The sequence below is a fragment of the Talpa occidentalis genome, unplaced genomic scaffold (genome assembly GCF_014898055.3).
Source record: "Talpa occidentalis isolate TD23 unplaced genomic scaffold, MPIMG_talOcc4v2.1 talOcc4.15, whole genome shotgun sequence".
NCBI classification, from domain to species: Eukaryota; Metazoa; Chordata; class Mammalia; order Eulipotyphla; family Talpidae; genus Talpa; species Talpa occidentalis.
Genome location: NW_023601543.1, coordinates 11,174,894 through 11,190,435, shown reverse-complemented (window position 1 = coordinate 11,190,435; position 15,542 = coordinate 11,174,894). Strand labels below are relative to the sequence as shown.

At 47.9% G+C, this 15,542-nt stretch overlaps 1 protein-coding gene and 1 long non-coding RNA gene across 2 annotated transcripts; both read right to left on the bottom strand.

Annotated features, from left to right (window-relative positions):
- Nucleotides 1-583: 583 nt before the first annotated feature.
- On the bottom strand, nt 584-2,234 carry LOC119246519 (uncharacterized). Its single transcript, XR_005125513.2, has 3 exons — nt 2,130-2,234; nt 1,052-1,320; nt 584-600 (listed from the first exon to the last, which is right to left on the bottom strand). It is a non-coding gene; the product is annotated as an uncharacterized LOC119246519 (long non-coding RNA).
- A 176-nt stretch (nt 2,235-2,410) lies between these two features.
- LOC119246518 (small integral membrane protein 10-like protein 2A) lies at nt 2,411-2,670 on the bottom strand. Its single transcript, XM_037512887.1, has one exon. It carries the CDS (start codon nt 2,668-2,670, stop codon nt 2,434-2,436), a length of 237 nt encoding a protein of 78 aa, XP_037368784.1. The 3' UTR covers nt 2,411-2,433.
- Nucleotides 2,671-15,542: the final 12,872 nt, after the last annotated feature.

Here is a 15,542-nt window from a genome sequence, read left to right as displayed (position 1 = left end):
ATCAAGAGTCACCCGGAAGGTGAGAGCTGGGCTTGGAAGGGGCGCATCTGTGCATCAGCCCCAAGGAGGCCTTTCACCCCTCTCTCCCTGCAGTCTGGGGTCACGAGCTCTCAGGCCGCCCCAGAGATCTTTGGGTAGAGGCAGGGGGCTGGCAGGCTCCCAGAGGGGTCCTGGTGGAGAGGGCTGGGTGGGCGAGGGCCACCAGGACGGGAGGCTCCCAGGAGACGTGGCACCAGTAAAGAATGCCATCAGGTCCTGTTGGGGTGAAACTGCAGGGGTGCCAAGTCAGGCCGCAGTCCCTGGGGTGGGGCGGGCAGCTCTTCACCCGGGACCTGGCTCCAGGAGGGCAGATGGTAGCAGACTGGGCCGCTCCGTCCCTGGGGCTGACCAGGCCCCTGTGATTTTCAGTCCCAGCAACTCCGAGGACGAGAGCCACGAGTACCCGGTGCCAGAGCAGCCGTGGGGCTGGGATGCGTGCTGAGGGCCAGGGTGTCTCCTGGCCATCCTGCTCCTCTAGTCAGCAGCACACCCAGGGCTGCAGGACCAATCCGAGTCCATCTAGAGAGTGTCCCGTGTGATCCTGGGGTTGGGGGGCCGAGCCTGGGGGCAGAGAGAGGGGGTCGTGCCATGAGTCCCAGCCCATTCCACCCCAGGTTTATATCTTCACCCTGGTGGTTATGGGGAACCAGGAGCCACGTCCCTACCCCACCACCCAAACAAGGGCTTGTGCCACTCCATTGAGAAGCCCTTGGTCCAGCCTGGGGTAAGCGGGGAGGCCAGGTCTGTGGAGGACCTCAGCTCCCAGGGGCCTGGCACCCATGTCTCTTGTGCCCAGCTCAGCTCAGCCTGTCCTCCCCTCTTCCTGGGACCGCCCACATTACTGCGAGGAGAGCTGGCTCCCCAGATTCCCTACCCTGGACTCCTCTCTCCCTAGGCCCCCCAGGAGTGGTGGACAGCTCCCCCATCCGGGCGGCTGTGGGGGAACACAGGCTCTACTACTTTGTATGTGTGTGGTAGGAGGAAATTCTTCCCTCCCGGAGCCCTGAGTTACCCTCATCAGGTGGGCGAACAGAGCTCCCTCGCAGCGCTGCCAGGAGACCTCGGTGCCCAGGTGAGACGTCCTTCCCCAAACCAGAAGTGCATGCTGGGCTCCCCCAGCCCTGGGGGCCTCTGCCTGGAAGATCCTTCCTTTCCTCCTCCACCAGGCCCTTCACTCAGCTGCTCCCCAGGCAGCTGTGGGAGCAGAGACGCCCCTTGGGCAGACGTTAGGCTCTGGACAACTCTGAGAAGGGGCGAGTCACCGCCTATAAACACCAGTTCCTGAAAAACAGGGAGACTTGAGAGATGAGCTGTCACCCCACCCGGCCCTGTTTCCTCTTCTCCACGTGTATCCCCACCCCAGCCTAGGCACTGCGGTGGCTCAGGAGGCCCCTTGTTTCCCCAAGCCCTTTAGGCGCTCAGGAGGCTGCTGGAAGCTGCCCAGCCCAGGGCCAAGGACGGCATCATCCTCGGGGGCAGGGGTAGGTGCTGGAGGGAGTAAGGGGACAGGAGCCTGGCCCAGACTAGACAGAGCAAGGGGGAGGGGAGCTAAAGGGACTGAAGGGACGGCAGGAGCAGGCAGAGCGCCCTCCGCTGGCCCCAGAGACCGGGCAGGAGGCAGTCTGGGGAGGGGCTGTGCCCGCAGCGGCAGCGAGCCCCGGGACCTGAGGGCTGAGAAGGGGACAGAGCTGGGGCTTGGCCAGGAACACCTCCTCCTTCTTGGCGGGGAGGGGGGGCTGGGGGAGTGGAAAAGGGTGGCGGCCTCGCTTCTCCTCCAGGGCTCTCCCTGGAGCCGCCGGGGCCACTTCGCTCCCTGCGCCCAGGTTCAGGCGATGCCAGCCAGGCCCTGGGGAAAGGGGGCAGGGCCTGGGCAGCCAGACGAGGGCGAAACTCCCCATTTGGCGCCTGCGAGGAGCTGCCCCTGGACTCCACCTCGCCACCGCAACAAAGGCGTCGTCGGGGCCTGTGTCTGCCCTGGGCCTTCGCTGGGGCCCGTCGCACACCCGCCCCCCAAGCCCCCCGAGGGCCCCAGGTGTCTGGGGGGCAGCGCGGGCCGCCTCCGGCCGCCCGCCCGGGCTCTGGCCTCCTACCTGGTGTCGGTCCCGCGCGGGCGGCGGAATCTCTTCTCTCGGGTCCCCCGCGGGGCAACAGGTCGGCCGCCGCCAGCCACGCTCCCGGGCCCAGGGCGGGCGCGTCTCGCGAGCTCCCGCGGGGTCCGTCGGCGGCCGCGGGCAGGGGGGCGGGTCGCGGCCGCGGCCGGGGGCCTGGCGGGGCCGGGCGGCCGGCGTCCCCCCGCGGGGCTAGCGGGCCCGGGGCCCCCCGCCGCCCCTCATGCCGGCGCCCCCGCCGTCGCGGGCCGGCCCGCCGGCGCCCGACCCCGCCGGGCCGCGGCGCTCACTCGATGCGCACCTGCAGGCGGACGTTGAGCATCACCGAGGCCACGACGTAGAAGTAGGGGAAGTTGACGCGCAGCCGCCAGGCCAGGTCGAAGAAGGTGAGCAGCGTGCGCGTGAGCCCCTTGCAGAAGGCGCCGTAGGAGCCGCGCGCCGCGGCCGAGCGCGAGAGCCGCAGCGCCAGGCCCGAGAGCGCCGCCGCCGACAGGGCCGCCGACAGGGCCGCGGACGCCGCCATGGGCCCGGCCCGCGCAGGCCGCGCCGACCCCGCAGCGCAGCGAGAGCCGCCGGCGGCGGGCAGGTGCACGCGCGGCCCCAGCGACGCGCCCGCCCGGCGCCCTCCGCGCTCCCCGGCCGCCCCCGCAGCCGCCGCCCCCGCCCGCCGGTCGCCTCCCGCCCCCGGCGGCCGCCAGCCGGGCCCCGCCCCCGAGCAGCCACGCCCCGCCCCGCCCCGGGCCCGCCCCCGCCCCCGCCCCCGCCCCCGGGCGAGCCCCCCGCCCCCGGGATCCCCGCCGCAGAGCCGGCGGCGGGCGGGGCTCCCCGGCGAGGGCCTCTGCGGAGCGTCCCGCCCGGAGCCGGAGCCGGAGCCGGAGCCGAGGGAGGGTGCGAGGTCTCCGCGCCCTGCTGCCTCCGGGGCGCAGGCCCGTCCGGGGGGCTTCGCCCGCCCCCTCCACCCCGCACTGTGTCCAGAGAAGCCTCGGCCGCCCACCCCGGGGACCTTTCTTTCATTCGCATTTCTCGGGTACCTTTGCCCCGAGGGTCCCCGAAGCTACACGTGCGCCTTTTCTTTGTGCTGGTTTGCTGGTCAGCTGAACTTCTTTATTGGTGGATTGCCTCATTGTCTGTCTCCTTTACCTCTATAGCAATCTATCCTCCTAGATTCATTATACATAGTGTACAGCCTCTCGGTCCATGAAATAAACATACAACAGGCAGATTAACAAGAGAAAAGACATACAAATGTAATAATTTAAAAAATGCTTCTGTGAGGGGCATCACAGTGGGGGGAAAAAAATGAATACCCAGATAGGCAGATCTGACAGCTTATATAATATCTTCATAGGGGAAGGTGAGGAGAGATGTATACAACTTAGAGGAAAGCAAATGAGGTTTTTTTTTTTTTTTTTAAGATTTATTTATTTATTTATACAAGCACTGGGTACAGTCGGAAGCGCGGGAGGGTGAGAGAATTCACCAGAGCCAGAGCGGGAAACAGAACAGGCAGAAGGACAGAAGTACACTGCTGAGGGGAGCAGCGGGCGGCAGGAGAGGTCTGCGCGCCATGTGGGACCCTCCTTCGGTGGCCGGCGACCTTACCACCGCTCAACCGCTGCGCCACCAGGGGAGGCCCGCAAATGAGTTTTTAAGAAAGATGGAATGGCTCTTTAGAAGAACAAATTGGAGTTATGATAGTTTGTGGCAAGGTTTACCTGCACGTGCTGTTGACATCTAGTTTCCATATCTGTGCCCAGAGTCAATCTATACTAGTTTATGAAACTTCCAAGGAGGGGATTTATGACAATTTAGTTTATTTGGGGGACTCTGTCTTGAGGCAGATAAGGGGATTTTAGAGAAAACCTCTCCTTGCCTTTGCTGTTTTCCAAGTGTCTTCAGCTCAAAATATCAATATACCAACATGGCATATCTTGGGGTCATAAAATAGATAAAATATGTGACATAGACACATAGCTATCGGTCTCAGATCCTGGCTTTCTTTTTTTTTTAAGATTTATTTATTTGTTTGTTTATTTGTTTACATATACAAGCACTGGGTACAGTCAGAAGCACGGGAGGGTGAGAGAATTCACCAGAGCCAGAGCAGGGAGCAGAGCAGGCAGAAGGACCGAAGTACACTGCTGAGGGGAGCAGCGGGCGGCAGGAGAGGTCTGTGCGCCATGTGGGACCCTCCTGCGGTGGCCGGGGAGCAGCCGGGGATCGAACCGGCGCAGCAGAGGCTGCGGGCAGCTTCACAACCCAGCGCTCAACCGCTGCGCCACCGGGGAGGAGCTGACCCTGGTTTTCTTGACACTGAACTCCTTTAACCTTTGTACTGTCATGAATGATAGGGTTGCTAGAATCATACAGAGTTCCTAAATTCCTTTCTGGGTCCATAGATGTGTCTTTTGTTCTAATGAGGTAACTTTTTTATTTGAAATTATGTATTTTTTGCTTTAAGTATATAGTTGCTTCTGGAATACATTTTTCAGTCATAACCATTGAAAGTATGTTAATTTTGAGGATACTATTATAGAGGTAAGAATACACATTTAGGAAATTTACAAGAATATTGTTCATGAGGTAGCAAATTTTTATAAAAATGTTTTATCGATAGCTATTTGCTATCAATTTGCACAATGAGTAGTCTTTTATGCAAAAAAAGATGAGAAAGACAGTTTGGGGCAAGTTTATTTGAGATATGAGAAAACCAAGTTACTCCCAGAAAGAAAAATGATACAATTTAAAAAACTGTAGAGTTCTTATAAACCATCTTTTTGCTGAAATGCATTCATTTTAAAGGTCTCTACATCACAACACAAGTTTTATTTATTTATTTATTTATTTATTTATTTTTTCCAGACAAATTTAGCATACTTTATTTTTTTTTGTTTTTTTTTTTTATAAATAATAAATTTTATTTTTATATTCCCCATACAATTGCAACCCCCCCATTCTGACCCCAATCCCTCCCCCACCCGCCCCCCACCCCCCAAAAAGTGTCTCTGGTTCATAGTTTTTTTGTTGATTTTGATTTTCACTTTCTTATAGTTATTCATTTTCCTGGTCCCTTATTTAAGTTTTCTAGATTCCTGCTTTGAGTGAGACCATCCGGGATTTTTCTTTTTCTTTTTGGCTTATTTCGCTGGGCATGATCCCTTCCAGCGCCATCCATGTTGCTGCAAATTGCATGTGTTTATCTTTTTTGAATGCTGAGTAATATTCCATGGTATATATGTACCACATCTTCTTGATCCAGTCATCTATTTTTGGGCATTTGGGCTGTTTCCAAAGCTTAGCTATTGTAAATAGTGCTGCTATAAACATAGGGGCGCAGGTGTTCTTTGGAATTGATGTTTCTGTGTCCTTTGGGTAAATACCTAGGAGTGGAATTGCTGGATCATATGGAAGCTCTATGTTTAGTAGGTCCAGAAATCTCCACACAGCTCTCCATAGTGGTTGGACCAGTTTGCACTCCCACCAACAGTGCAGGAGAGTTCCTTTTTCTCCACAACCTCCCCAACATTTGTTGTTGCTAGTTTTTTTAATATGTGCCATTCTCACTGGTGTGAGATGGTATCTCATGGTAGTTTTGATTTGCATTTCCCTGATTGCAAGTGATGTTGAACATTTTTTCATATGCCTGTTGGCCATTCGCATTTCCTCTTCAGAGAAGTTTCTTTTTAGCTCTTCTGCCCATTTTTTGACTGGATTATTTTCTTTGTTGTTGTTGAGTCTCATCAGCTCTTTGCAGATTTTTGTGATCAGTCCTTTATCATTAGTGTTGGGTGCAAAAATGTTCTCCCAGTTGGTGGGGTTTCTCTTTGTTTTTGTTATTGTCTCTTTTGCTGTACAGAAGCTCTTTAATTTGATGTAGTTCCAGCTGTTTATCTTTGCCTTCACTATCACTGCTTTGGGTGATGTGTCTGTAAAGATGTCTTTGATGTGTAAATCACGTAGTGTTTCGCCTATGTTTCCTTCTATATATTTTATGGTTTCAGGTCTTATGTCTAGTTCTTTAATCCATTTTGAGTTGATTTTTGTGTATGGTGTGAGGTAGTGGTCAAGCTTCATTCTTTTGCATGTGGCGACCCAGTTTTCCCAGCACCATTTATTGAACAAACTTTCTTTGCTCCAATGCATAGTCTTTGCTCCTTTGTCAAATATTAGTTGACCATAAATCTGTGGGTTTATTTCTGGATTTTCTATTCGATTCCATTGGTCTGTATGTCTGTTCTTGTTCCAATACCATGCAGTTTTGATGATTATGGCTTTGTAGTAGAGTTTGAAGTCTGGGAGTGTGATGCCTCCATTCCCTTTTTTTTTTTTTCAGGAGAGCTTTGGCTACACAACACAAGTTTTAATGTGAAGCATGACAACTACTTTCACTCTCAAAATTTCTCCCTTCATGGGGTGAGTCCTGATGGGCACTGCTTAGTTTCAAGTTGGGGGCTGGTCACCTGCAAAATCAAGTGATGATGATGTTGACTGAGAAAAATGCCACAAGGCCAAAATAAAATAATGATATTATTTGGGTGTCTTATATTTGCTAATTGGGGAGCACTATCTCAGATCCCACTCAAGTCTTTAAGGGATTTTTAAAAGGATAAAAGAGGAGGGAAGAAGGAAGATAGGATGGCACAAACTGTTTATTAAGAATTAGGATTGGTTATAGATTATATTCCTTAGCGTTCATTGGCTTTTAATCAAGCTGGCCTTGATTACTGTGGAGAAGAAAAAGAAAAAAAGTATCTTTGTGCAGTTCTTAAAGAAGGCTGTGTGTAGCTGGAACATGCTTCTTGCTGGTTAGTAAATACTTAGTGCTTTTTTTAAAGTTAGAAGTTCAGTAAAATGGAGTCTCAGGCACAAGATGGAGTCAAGACTGCCAGCCTCCAACATCCCTTTTCACAATTAGTTGTTTGGGGCTTTCAGCCCCACTCCCAATCCTGCAGAAGAGGAGAAGGGCTAGAAATTGAGTTAATAATTGGTGATGCCTATGTGATAAAGCTTCCTTCATTCATGTAGTATGTATCACAACCTCATTTCTTTTTATGATTGAATAATATGTCATTGCAAAGATCAGATATTTTTTATTCATCCATTGAAGGACATTGCATTGTTTCAACCTTTTGATTATTGTGATTAGTACTCTGCTGTGAATACTTGATTTTAATTGTTTTGGGCATATACCTTGGGGAGGAATCTGATAATTCTGTTTACCTTTTGAGGAACTACCAGATTGCTTTCTATGCTGTACCCTGTCCTCCCCTTGCCCGCTCACTCACACACAAACACTTTTGCCTCTGGAAGGTCTCAGTAGCAAGAGACTTCCCTTTACATGCAGACCTGGCACAGCATTACCCATATGAAACTTGTGTACTACTTTCTTGCACTGACATTTTCCCCTTGATCAGTCCTATCATCCCAACTCACTACTCTGTCCCAGTCCAGATTTATTTTAGGGACACTTGTGAAATGGGAGCCCTAGCTAGAGTATCTGTACCCCGAGATGGCCCTACCCCTAAAAGATCAACTCAGTCTTCCTCTGCCACTGCCTCTTTTACAGAACTCCATGACCTTGTTGACCTCAAATAAAAAACAACCAGTTATTTCACCACCAAAATTTTTGGAAACAGCAACAAAAAGGCAGTTTGTAAGGTGCAATTTCATGGTGAGATACATGTGCACTTCCTTTGAACCAAAGCTAGCACTCCCTGATACAGCCTTTGGAGGGGTTCCTCCTGGCTTAAGAGGCATCTCCTTCATTCCGCTGGAGAGGGGAAGTAATATCACTTCCCCTGGAGATGCAAGGTAGGTTGGGTCATATAGTTTACTGATTGCAAATGCATGGAAACTCTCATGTAGCCTACTGACCTCATTCAAATAGGATTTCTGTACATTAATATTCACAACCTCCTATAATGGAGCATTGCAACTGGAGGAAGGAAAATGCCTTGCTTCAAAGGCAACTGGATATGGCTTCTTCATAAATCATCACTTTCTAGTTCAGCCTGGACTTGGAACTGTGCTGGGGACAGCTAACACTCAGGTTCTGCCTGCTTGGATGCCCTTTCTGCCTTCTATGTGGGGAGGTACTCTGTGCCCTTGCCAAGGCAATGTTTTGTTGGTGCCTCTTGGAATGCAACAGCCAATGCAGTTTCTTCTGTCCAGCCACAGGAGAACAGAGCCCTCTGACTTTCTGGTGACAATCGAGATTTAGAGCAAACATCACCTTCTATCCCTCCTCATATTCTCATCCCTTGATTTTTGGTGCCCTTTCTCATATGCCAGAATTCTAGTAGAATTTGTGCAACGTTCATTTCACTCTAGCACTAATGGGTTTTGTTCTTCCATCCCAAGAGAACTTGGACCCCAGGAAAATAATCAATTCAATCCATTGAGAGGAAAGTGTAAATAATTTCATGTCTCTTTTCTTTGTATTTTGTTTGAAGTGAGAGGGGAGCCCTCCTCATTTTTGAGTTTCTAAAAACATTTTATAAATGTAAATTATTGCTCTCCCAGTTGGTAACTTCCTAGCCTGCAGAGTTTTTATAGATCCAGTTCACTTTATGTGTAGCTAACTCAAGTGGGCAACTTGTCTGTGGGAGTAATTCAGAATTTGGCCCAAATAAATTGTACTAGTTTCGTTTCTCTTCTCCAGATACCATGCTGGCTGGCATACAAGAGGAGGCATGGTGGGGGTGTGGGTATCAGGTTTCTACCAAGTCATAAAATCTTTCCATTTAAAGAATCTGATCATATTCATGTTGCCTCATAGTCTTTTAGCATCTTTAAAATCTTCAACAGTCATTATGAAGGGAAATCATCCTCTGGCCCATGTTGCCTGAATTTGTAGTGGAGGAAGCTTAAAAGGAGGTGGAACTGGGGGCTATGGAGCAGATTGGATGAAGGGTCTGTGAACCAAGTTAATCGGAATTCATAATTAGCATCATTACTTAACTGAGAGCTGCTAGTCACATGTGGGACCATTAACCAAGGTAAAGAATGTTTTAATACAAGAAATATTTTGATGACATAAAAATGAGAAATATTCTTCCATCCAGCAAAAGTCAAACATACAACAAATACAACAAAAGGCATACATACAACAAACTGGTTATTTACAACAAATACAGTTTACAAAGGATTGGTATCTTGTATGTGTGAGAAACTCCTATGAATTGATTAAATAAAGGACACAGACAATTCACAACGTGGGAACCACTAGCTTACTGACATGGAAAAGCATTCAGTCTGTCTGCTAGGAAGGAAATGCAAATTCAAATAGGAATGAGATACCCCTTTTGCCTATCTGATGAACACAATTGAAAATATAGGATGCTATCACCAAATTCAAAAAGGATAGTTGCCCAGTGCTGAGAACAAAATGGTAAATACCATAATTCTCATCACTGTTGGAAGGAATGATCCTTTTGGAAATGAATTACATAATAAGGAGAACTTAAAAATATTTATATGTTTTACCCATAATTTCCTTTTTTGGCAGATTACTAGAAAATATAAGTCTATATATTTATAATGGGCTGACTTGTATTTCCCCCAAATACATGTAGCTCCCAATGAGATTGTAGTTGGATGTGGGATCTTCAGGAGATAATTTTGTTTAGATGCAGAAATTGGGGACGGGCCTCTTGATGGGATTAATGCCCTAATAAGAAGAGATACCAGTGAGTTTGCTCTTTCTTTCTAACATGTGAGGACACAGCAAAAGGGCAGCTGCCAACTAGCTAGGAAGAGAGTTCCCAACAAAAACTGACAATGGTGACACTTTAATCTTGGGCTGTTAAGACTCCAGAAATGTGAGAAAATTCATTTCTGTTGTTTTTTTTTTTTTTTAAATATTTTTCTATTTGCCTTGGACCCTGCTTTCTGTCTGAGGTCAGTGCAGAGGTCAACTAGCCATGTTTGCCTTGGAACCTGCATTCTCTCTGAGGTTTGTGAATGAGTCCATTAGCCATGTCATCCTTGAACTCGGCATTATCTCTAAGGGAAGGGTGGGCATCCATTAGCCATATCTGCTAATCCAGCATTCTATCTGAAGTCAGCTGAGGGCCCATTAGCCATGTCTTCCTTGGACACTATAAGCTCTCTAGGTTCTTGCAATGGCCCTTTAGCATGTAATCCTGACACAGCATCATATCTGAGGTCAGTTTAGGGCTCCATTGGCCAAGTTTATCAGTCTCTGCATTTTCTTTCAAATGGGCAGTGCTCAATTAGCTATGGCTGCCTTGGAGTCTGCTTTATGTCTGCAGTCAGTGCAGGCATCCCTTGGCCATATCTGCCTGTCTGCTGAATCTTGAGGTCAACGAAGGGATCATTAACCATGTCTGCCTTGACTTCTTAATTCTCTCTTAGGTCAGTGCAGAGGTCCTTTGGCATGTCTGCCTTCAATTCTATGTTCGCTCTCAGGTCCATGCAAGGATCCATTAACCATGTCTGCCTTGGACTCTAGTTTCTCTGAGCTCATTAAAGTCTTCCATTTTCCATGACTGTTTTCAATTATGCATTTCTCTAAGGTCTGTGTTGCAGTTCATCAACCATGTCTGCCTTGGAGTCTGCATTATCTCTGAGGTTTTGCAGAGGCCCATTAACCATATCTGACTTGCAATCTGAGTTTCTCTGAGTCAGTGTAGGGATCCATTAGAATTTCTGCTGGACTGTATTCTCTCTGAAGTGCTTGAGCTCCTGCATTCTCTCTACCTTTGTGCAGGAGTCATGTGTATTTGAAGTTAGTAATCTGTCTGAGGTCAGTACAGGGATCTATTAGCCACATCTGCCTGTCCCTTCATTCTCTTTGATGTCTGTTCAGGCTTTTATTAGGCATTTTTCCTTTGGAACTCTGTATCCTGTCCAATATCCATGCATGGGTGTATTATCCATGTCTCCCTTGGATTCTGAATGTACTCCACGGAGTCCTACGGAGTCAGTTAATCATGTTTGCCTCAAATTGCATTTTTGCTGAGATCCTGCAGGACTCTGTTAGCCATGTCTGATGACTCTGCATTCTATCTGATATCATTTGAGTGGTCCATTATCCATGTCCGTCTTGAACCCTGAATTTTTCTGAGGTCAATGGAATTATCAATTAGCCATGTCTGCTGACCATTCATTCTATCTAAGTTAGGGGCAAGGGTCCATTAGCCTTGTTTCTTTGGACTTGGCTTTATCTGAATTCAATGCAGGAATCCATTTGGCATGTCTCCCTTGAACTATGCATTATCTCTCTGGTTTGTCTTGGAGTCCATTACTATGTCTTCTTAGACTGTGTTCTAGCTGAAGTCAAGCAAGAGTTTATTAGCCATGTCTGCTTGACTCTGCATTGTCTAAGTCTATACAGAGGTCCAAATTCCATGTTAGCCTGTCTCTGCCTTTTTTTGAAGTTTTGGCATGGCCCATTGGCCATGTCTGCCTCTCTCTGCATTGTCTCAGATAACAAGAGATTTAGTTATCCATGTGTGCCTGGACTCTGAATTCTCTCTGAGGTGAGTCAGGGATGAATTCACTATGTCTGCCTACATCTCTCTATGTCAGTACATTATATCTTGGTCAGTGCAGGGACCCATTTACCGTGTCTTCCCTGGACTCTGCTTTGTCCTGATCAGTGTAGGGTTTATTGGCGATGTCTACCTTGAACTCTTCATTTTCTGTAATATGTGGAGCAGCCTACTAAGCATCCCAACATTTGGCTCTGCATTATCTCTCAGGTAAGTACATTAATCCCACTGCCATTCACCATGTCTGCTTAACCCCTGCAATTTCATAAAGGCAGTCAGAGTATAAAAGACAGGTATTGGCCATCCATAAAATGACACCTACCTATAGGGACACATACACACACACACACACACACACACTTACACAATTTGCCCAAGCAATAAGAACTGCAACTTTCTTGGACTCCACATTCCTAAAACAGAGTACCATGGTCCATGATGAATTCACCAGACTGTCATTTAAGGGCTAGGGCACAAAAACTGACTGAAGTCTTTCAAAATTTACATTGGTAATATTTAATAATATAACAACCATTTCTTCCCTTAAGAGAGCAGTACTTCTGGCACTTTAAATACTGGAGTGTTGTCTAGTTTAAAAGAATCAAAACTCAATACATAAAACTCTGTGGTCAGAAGGAGGGAGAGCCTTTGGAAAAGCACCAGGGCTTCTGGGCTTCTCCACCACAAACTTAGAAACCCTGCACTCCACCCCCATTATGACCAAAAGAAACGACATAAGAATAGAAGCCCTAAACCCCTCATTCATGATGCTTGTATCAATGCTTGTCAGACAACTAGGTGACGTGATGAATCCAACTTAGAAAATGCAACTTGGGAAGGAAACTTTTTTAAAAATCCCCTCTTCCCTTAAGTATAACTTATGTGAAAATATGAAATTAAAATTTAAAAAACCTGTGACTGCACAAACCATAAGAACAGCCCAGCCCTTGTGTATATATACCACAAGGCCAGGCCCAGGGAGAGGAAGCCTCCCCCACTGACAAGGCTTCCCAGACTCACTGACCAATGGGACACCACATAGGGGGACAGGCAGAGGGAACAAGGTGGGTCATTTAATATTCTGAACGTGACCACACCTGCATGTAGAAAGTTAAAGCCTCAAAAGAAACTAGTAGCAACGTAATTCCACATCAGGTGGAATTGCACCTGCAAAGTGCTCCATCACCTGACGCTCCTCACCTAGCCTTCCTCTCCAGATGATACTTGAAAGTGTCTCAGGACAATGAGTAGCTTGCTGTAAAGTCACAGCTGGCTCCGGATTTCAAACAGAGTGGGGCATAATTTGTGTTTGGATGTCCCATTAAATGTGAAAACTTGGTTTTTCCACAGTATCTATGGAATCATTTAGTATTTTTTATTTTTACTTAAAATATTTTTTTTTATTGAAGTAACATTGGTTTGTAACATTATGTAGGTTTCAGGTGTGAATCATTAAAAATCAACTCTGTATTATTACATTATGTCTACCACTAAATAATTTCATCCTTCACCATACACTTGACCCCTTTTTATCTGATTTACCTCCACTTCCCTCTTCCCTTCTGGTAACAATTAAATTAATCTTGTAAGTCTAAAAGTTTATTTTTGTTTTATTTAGTTCATTTGTTTCTTTATGTACCACATACGAGTGAAATCATACTGTGTTTGTCTTTCTCCATCTGATTTATTTCACAAAACATACCCTCAAAGTCCATCCAGGCGGTTGCAAATGGCAATAACCAACTGCCTGCCTGCCTGCCTGCCTTCCTTTCTCCTCCTCCCTCCTCCCTCCCTCCCTCCCTCTTTCCTTCCTATTGCTGAATAGTATTCCATTGTGCATATATACCACATCTTGATCCAATCATCTATTGATGGATATTCACATAGTTTCCAATTCTTGGTTATTGTGAGTAATGCAGTGATGAATATGTGGGTGCGTATATCTCTTTGAATCAGTATTTTCATATTCTTTGGGTAAATACCCAGAACTGGAATAAATGGATTGTATGTAATTTTTATTTTGAATTTTTTGAGGATTCTCCCTACAGGTTTCTATAATAACTACACCCATTTACATTTCTACCAACAGTGTATAAGTGATCCCTTCGCTCCACATTTTCTGCAACACTTGTTTCTTGTCTTTTAATAACAGGCATTTTCACAGGTGTAAGGTGATATCTCATTGTTGTGTTTTCATTTCTTTAATAATAAGAGATGATGAACATAGTTTCATGTGCTTGTTGGTCATCTGTATATCTTCTATTCAGTGTCTATTCAGATCCTCTGCCCATTTTAAATCGGGCTGTTTGCGTTTCTTTTTTTAAATATATATATATATATATATATATATTTACATCATTCTTCCTTTTTGTACAATGTATGCTTTCTCCTCTCAGGTGTAGTCCCTGTAAAATTCCCACCAGCAGTTCACCCGTTATTTATTTATATATTTATGTATTTATTTATTTATTTTGCTATGAACGCCTTGTCAGATGTTTTATTCGCAAATAAATTCTCCTACTCTGTATAATTCAGAATGCCCTTGCTTATTGTTGACCACTGAACACTTGTAGAGTTGGTGGAGGAGTGAGGGGGTCGGGCCTTTGTGGGATGGGCAGAGGGTGCCTAGAAGCAAAGAAAAAGAACTCAGGCAGGGGCCTCCCTGGTGGCGCAGGCGGTTGAGAGCAGCGCTGTGAAGCTGTCCGCAGCCTCTACAGTGCAAGTTCGAGCCCGGCCGACCAGCGAGATAACCACGTGGTGCGGCAGACCTCTCCTGTTGCGCCCGCTGCTCCCCTCAGCAGTGTGTTTCAGTCAGTCCGCCTGTTCTGTTCCTCACTCTGTCTCTGGTGAATCCTCTCACCCTCCCGCGCCTCTGGCCTGTATCCCGGTTCTTATATAAATAAATAAATCTAAAACGCGCTTGGGTGTGAGAGTCTGGGGGCCTGCCTCCAGCATCCATGCTCCACAGATGAGACCAGCGCACTAAGAGGTAGCAAATACGCCAGCTTTTGAAACCATTTCCGCCACAGGATAGCGGATTATCCTGTGGTGGGAGGAGCCACGGAGTCCCGCCCACCAGCTCTTGCCGTCCTTTCAAGTGCACTACGCCCCCATTGCCTAGGTGGTGAGCTCGAGGAACGAGGAACGTTAGAGTGCCTCAAGCGGCAGCGTGCTGGAGAACTGACTAGAAGTTGGGCGGTGCGGAGGCGCAAACACTGCCTCTGAGAAGCACCTCAGAGTCCGCCTGGGAGGTCGAGGCTTATCGCAGCCCAAGTGTGCCAGGGTGCCCAACGAGTTGTTGGGACAATGTTTCGGCTTATTTCCAGGGCTTTTACCTTTTTCCGCAGGGGAGGGAACTCAGCAGAGGCAGAGAAGACGCAGCATCTGAAGCTCCCGGAAGGTAATCATCCCCTTCTTCCCCAGCAGCGTGCACCCAAGCCTTGGGCACAGAAGGGCAGTGTAGGCCCTGGGCGGCACTTTCCCACAGGCAGGGGCATCCTGAGTCCCAGTCCTTGGCAATAGTGTAGGCAGAGAAGGAGCCTGGGAACCTGTGTCCCACCCTTGCATTTATTTATTTATTTATTTAAAGATTGATTTATTTATGCATACAAGGGCTGCGGTACAGGCCAGAGATACGGGGGTGGGGTGGGGGGGTGAAAGGATTCACCAGAGACAGAGTGGGGAACAGGACAGGCAGACTGATGAAACACACTGCTGAGGGGAGCAGTGGGCAAGACAGGAGAGGTCTGCTGCGCCATGTGGGTTGCTCCCTGGCGGCCGGGGATCGAACTCGTGCTGCAGAGGCTGTGGATTGCTTTATAGTGCGGTGCTCAACCCTTTGTGCTACCCACCGGGGAGGCTCTCACCCTTGCATTTATCT

Bases quoted from the DNA above. Each gene is read 5' to 3' on its own strand.
- LOC119246518 (XM_037512887.1), bottom strand. From the start codon at position 2,670: ATGGCGGCGTCCGCGGCCCTGTCGGCGGCCCTGTCGGCGGCGGCGCTC.